This window comes from Dermacentor variabilis, chromosome 1 (genome assembly GCF_050947875.1).
Source record: "Dermacentor variabilis isolate Ectoservices chromosome 1, ASM5094787v1, whole genome shotgun sequence".
NCBI lineage: Eukaryota > Metazoa > Arthropoda > Arachnida > Ixodida > Ixodidae > Dermacentor > Dermacentor variabilis.
This window is the reverse complement of record NC_134568.1, coordinates 285,180,000-285,184,111: the sequence shown is the minus strand read 5'-3', so window position 1 is coordinate 285,184,111 and position 4,112 is coordinate 285,180,000. Positions and strand designations below refer to the sequence as shown.

Sequence of the window (4,112 nt, the reverse complement as noted above, 5' to 3'; positions counted from 1 at the left end):
CTCAGGACTGTCAATAAAGTTTTTCCATTTATCCATCCATTAGTTTTATCCACTCGAGTCTTGGCCGATACCCCATAGTTGGTATGAGCCATGAGTCGAGAGAAAAGCTGAAAACAGTCAACAAGCGACAATGAGCGCCTGTCTTGTGCATAGCGCAACTTCATCTTTGTAGTCGTATTCATTGCGCTGTGTTTTCTTGTTCTTCGTTGTGAACCAACTTGACCAAGGAAACATATACAGCGCGCGTTTATAGAACTCCAGATGCATACCGCAAGCTTTAGGAGCTGTCTGGGCCTAACGGCATATAGAAGAAATGTATTTGTGCAGCGTTCTTCACACGTAAGGTTATGCCAAAGAAGCTTAAGGATCTTGTTCTAACAGCTATCGGACTTAGTATAATGCACACAAAAGGCAATGAATCATGTAAACGCACGCCTCCGCTGTGCCCACGTATTTGTTGCGCAATACTTTGAATTGGAACCTGGTCTCCAGGTGACATCGCGGCATGCTCCCACGGAGGCGCTTATAGATTAGCATCAATTAGTAGAGGATGGGATAGCCAATCAAGCTGAAGTCATCTGGTCTTTCTGGGCATGGCTGACCCCTACACCATGGTTGCATCTCACCTTATTCTCATCCGATCTTCCAGACACTTCAGCCGCTCTCTCTCTCTCGCTCTCTCTCTGCTCTCAAAAGAAAAACAAAACTTGCTTCCACGCTGTACGTATTCATACATTTGCAGACTTCGGGTTTTCTGGTCTCATGCAGAGCCCTCCATCAACGCCATGATTGCAGAACGCTTTTCGTTATAGTTGTGAACTGTGCCTTTGGTTGCATAGGACATCGATTATACGACGTGAAAGATCCCGTAATGACGTGTCCGGTCACCGACTTTGCAAGACATAACCTTCAACGGCAAATATTTGGTTTTATTTCTCAACTATTTATAGCCATCGGCTTATAAAATTCCCGGAAAAATTGAAGTGTTAAGGCTGCAGTGGTTATCTTAAGACGCAATTCAAGATTTCGAAATTTCGTCGTCGCCGATAATGTTCCGCGACACTCCTGTGAACAAACATAACTGTACCATTTCTTAAAGGACAGCTCCTGTTGTAGCATGGCGCTCCTTGCTCCCGCATTTACCTGCTTGTCCAAACATACAAAATAAGTGACAAAGTTTCACTGAATCACACAAAAGAATGTTTATTCATTCCTGCCACAGCAAAAAAAGAAGTTACAATGCATACAGTTCTACATTTTCATGCTTTGACTTAGAACAGGTTCATACACCAAAAGAAAAAAAAAGCACTGTTCCTACACTTGGCCACTCCAGAAAGGAAGTTCGTTCAAACAATCGTCACCTTTCGATCGAGGAGCTCGATGTTTCTTGCGTTTTACCTCGGAGAGCCGAACATGTACTTTGTGAGCGGAGGAAGAAGGAAAAGGAACTGGCGAAGGAACCCTTGTTTAGAAAAAAAGTAAAGTAAGGAAGGAGGCTGAAAAACCACAGACGGGAAACATGACTGTAGCATGCAGTCGTTCAACTCTCTTGTCGATCCCTGCTGTTGTTATTTGCAGCCCAAAACAGACAGTTCTGCTTTGGTGTTTAGTGTTTCCATCGAGCGCACAACTGACGCATATTCCCGTCCGAGTCCTCTTCAAATATGGCACCCGTGGCCAGGTTACGACATGTAGCTGGGCTCGGACCCCTGAAGTTTTTTCTCCATTTGCTCGAGAGTGAATTTAACAAATGCATCGTGCTGTTCGGCCAGCTTGATAGACAGAATGCGGTCGTACTCCTCACGTACCCAGTTTTCGCGATCCCTCCAGACGTTCTCGCAAATGTCCATCACTTGACGGTAGGTGAACATGGGCTGGTCTGGACGCACCGGAGGCTTGACGTCGCCAGCGCCGGAGCCGTCGGACGAGGTGCCGGCACGTGGGCAACCTTCCGATGGGCTGCAGTTGTCTTGAGGCTCCGGGTAGCTGCTCTGCTGGCATTGCTGCAGCGGCCACAATCCTTCAGGGGCCTGACCTGAGGCCTCGCCTGAAAGCAGCTGTGCTGGCATGTCGCCGCACGGCGAAGGATAGATCTCATCAGCCATTGTTGAAGCAGTTGATGGAGCACCCAAGTAATCGACACGTCGTCGTTTCGCCGGTATGTCGTCCGAAATTTCCATTCTCGGGGCAGGTTCTGGTGCCTGCCGATGTGCCAGGCACATCCTCTTCGCTGGTATTTCGTCCGCCTGGCCCGGGGGATCCCAGTACAGGGTTCGCTTGGGTGCCCAAGAAGCCATTTCTTGCTGCGACAAGCCTAAGTGCAAGTGAGTCCCTCCCGTGGTGGCGGTCTGTAGAGGCAGCTTGCGGGACAACAGCAGCAACGGCGACGATCTCTGCGATGTCAACTGGAAAAGCGGCGCAAGGCCTGCGAACGACTTCTACGTGCAGCGTGCAGAGCTTGCCCGTCGTCTTTGTCGTATCTGCACGCGGCGTCGTCCTTTTCCATCGAATCACCGTGTCAGCCTGTATAAACCCGTTGCAATAATTATACTGTCTTATCAGATGTGAGCCATCATCACCGTTTCTTTTTTGCATATCAGAATAGGACGTTTGTAAGCCTCACGAGAAGGTTTTCGTGTAAGACTGCCATCATCTAAATAAGATCATTCAATAATCCGTGTATTAATTACAGTGCGTGCGTCCGTCGATGTTGGTGGAAAGAAAAAGTGGCAGCACCTTATATATATCTTCTTCCTTATTAAATCAAAAATTAAAGTAAGAACAGCGCACATGATGACCATGAGGAACAGGCCGGCAACTTGAAAGAGGGAGGGAAAAAGAAAGAAAGAAATGACGAGAACGTTTTGTTATGTACGCTTGACGTTTTGCGTAGTAGCAGTAATTCATTGGGTTCATTAGGAAAGGAAAAATGAAATGGAAAGGCCACCAGTAACATGACTGTCTCACCTTTCGGTTGTCAAGTTAACTGTCCCGCGGTCACGGAGAAGATAAAAAAAAAGATTTGTAAGAAGAGACAGGAAATACTGGAATAAATGAATAGAAGTACAAAGAGAATAAGTGGCCATAAAGAAAAATAAGTATTTATCAACACGTAAGAAAACTTACGGTATAAAAGAACGAGCACAAAGAATCGCGTGAACAGCACTAGAAAACTTTACAGAGACACTTGAATGACACACAGCAAAACACGTGTACACTATCGCGTTGAGATGCTCAACCGTCCAGCGTTGTTATGCGCACCGCCAGGCCAATCTCCTCCAAAAAGTCGCCAGGGTGGCGTATATGCCCTCTCGCGAGTCCACCTCCTGCCCTCCATCGGTAACAGCGGAGTGGTATCAGTGCAGCGAGGCCCAGGCCCCTGAAACTGGCACCGCGCGATGGAGCAGCAAGTGTGGTCTCGTACGCAGCACAATCGGGGTAGGCACTAGCCCGACTCGGCTCGCGACTTCTCGCCAGTCGCTTTCCAGCAGATGCCAGTCCACACACACCTGATGCGCAGCCTGAATCAGGATGGCGCGTTGATGGCATGCTTAAGCCTGCGGATGTGGTGGGCCTCGGTGGGTTCTTGGTGGGGACGCGAGCGCCTTGAAGGTGGACGACTAGCTAAAGACCATCCAAACGGGAAAAGGAAAAACCACGAGACTCCTGCGGCTCCCTTATTTCAGTTTCTGCGAACAGCAGTCATACGTTTAGAGTATGTACCATCATCTCAAGAATAGCACCCGGGTTATCTAGGGAAAGATCATTATTTGCCGCAGGCAGAATTCCCGCGAACTACAGGCAAACCCTAAGAGGTTCCCCCACCATGTAAAGAAACATGCAGCAAAACAGGCGTATGGATGTCCGCAGCGGCACCCATTTCAAGGACGACGTGCGAGACACGCCTGGTTAGCTTCCGCGAGGTGACTTTTAGCGAGTACCAAGCAACAGGCCTCCATGATACCGTCGCGGAGGTGCTGTCATTGAGGTACCCTAACGATATAATTATTGGTCGACCTCCCATATAGTGGGTATGCGCCACTCTTGGAGGGAAATAAGATAAAATCGTATTGAAACAACAACGACGACGGCAGCGGCAAGCAGCAACAGAA

At 48.4% G+C, this 4,112-nt stretch overlaps 1 protein-coding gene across 1 annotated transcript; it reads right to left on the bottom strand.

The window, feature by feature from the left end:
- Positions 1-1,682: 1,682 nt before the first annotated feature.
- Positions 1,683-2,297, bottom strand: LOC142569288 (akirin-2-like). The gene has a single exon (XM_075678604.1). The coding sequence runs from the start codon at positions 2,295-2,297 to the stop codon at positions 1,683-1,685; it is 615 nt and encodes a 204-aa protein (XP_075534719.1).
- Between the last annotated feature and the right edge of the window lie 1,815 nt (positions 2,298-4,112).

Bases quoted from the DNA above. Each gene is read 5' to 3' on its own strand.
- LOC142569288 (XM_075678604.1), bottom strand. From the start codon at position 2,297: ATGGCTTCTTGGGCACCCAAGCGAACCCTGTACTGGGATCCCCCGGGC.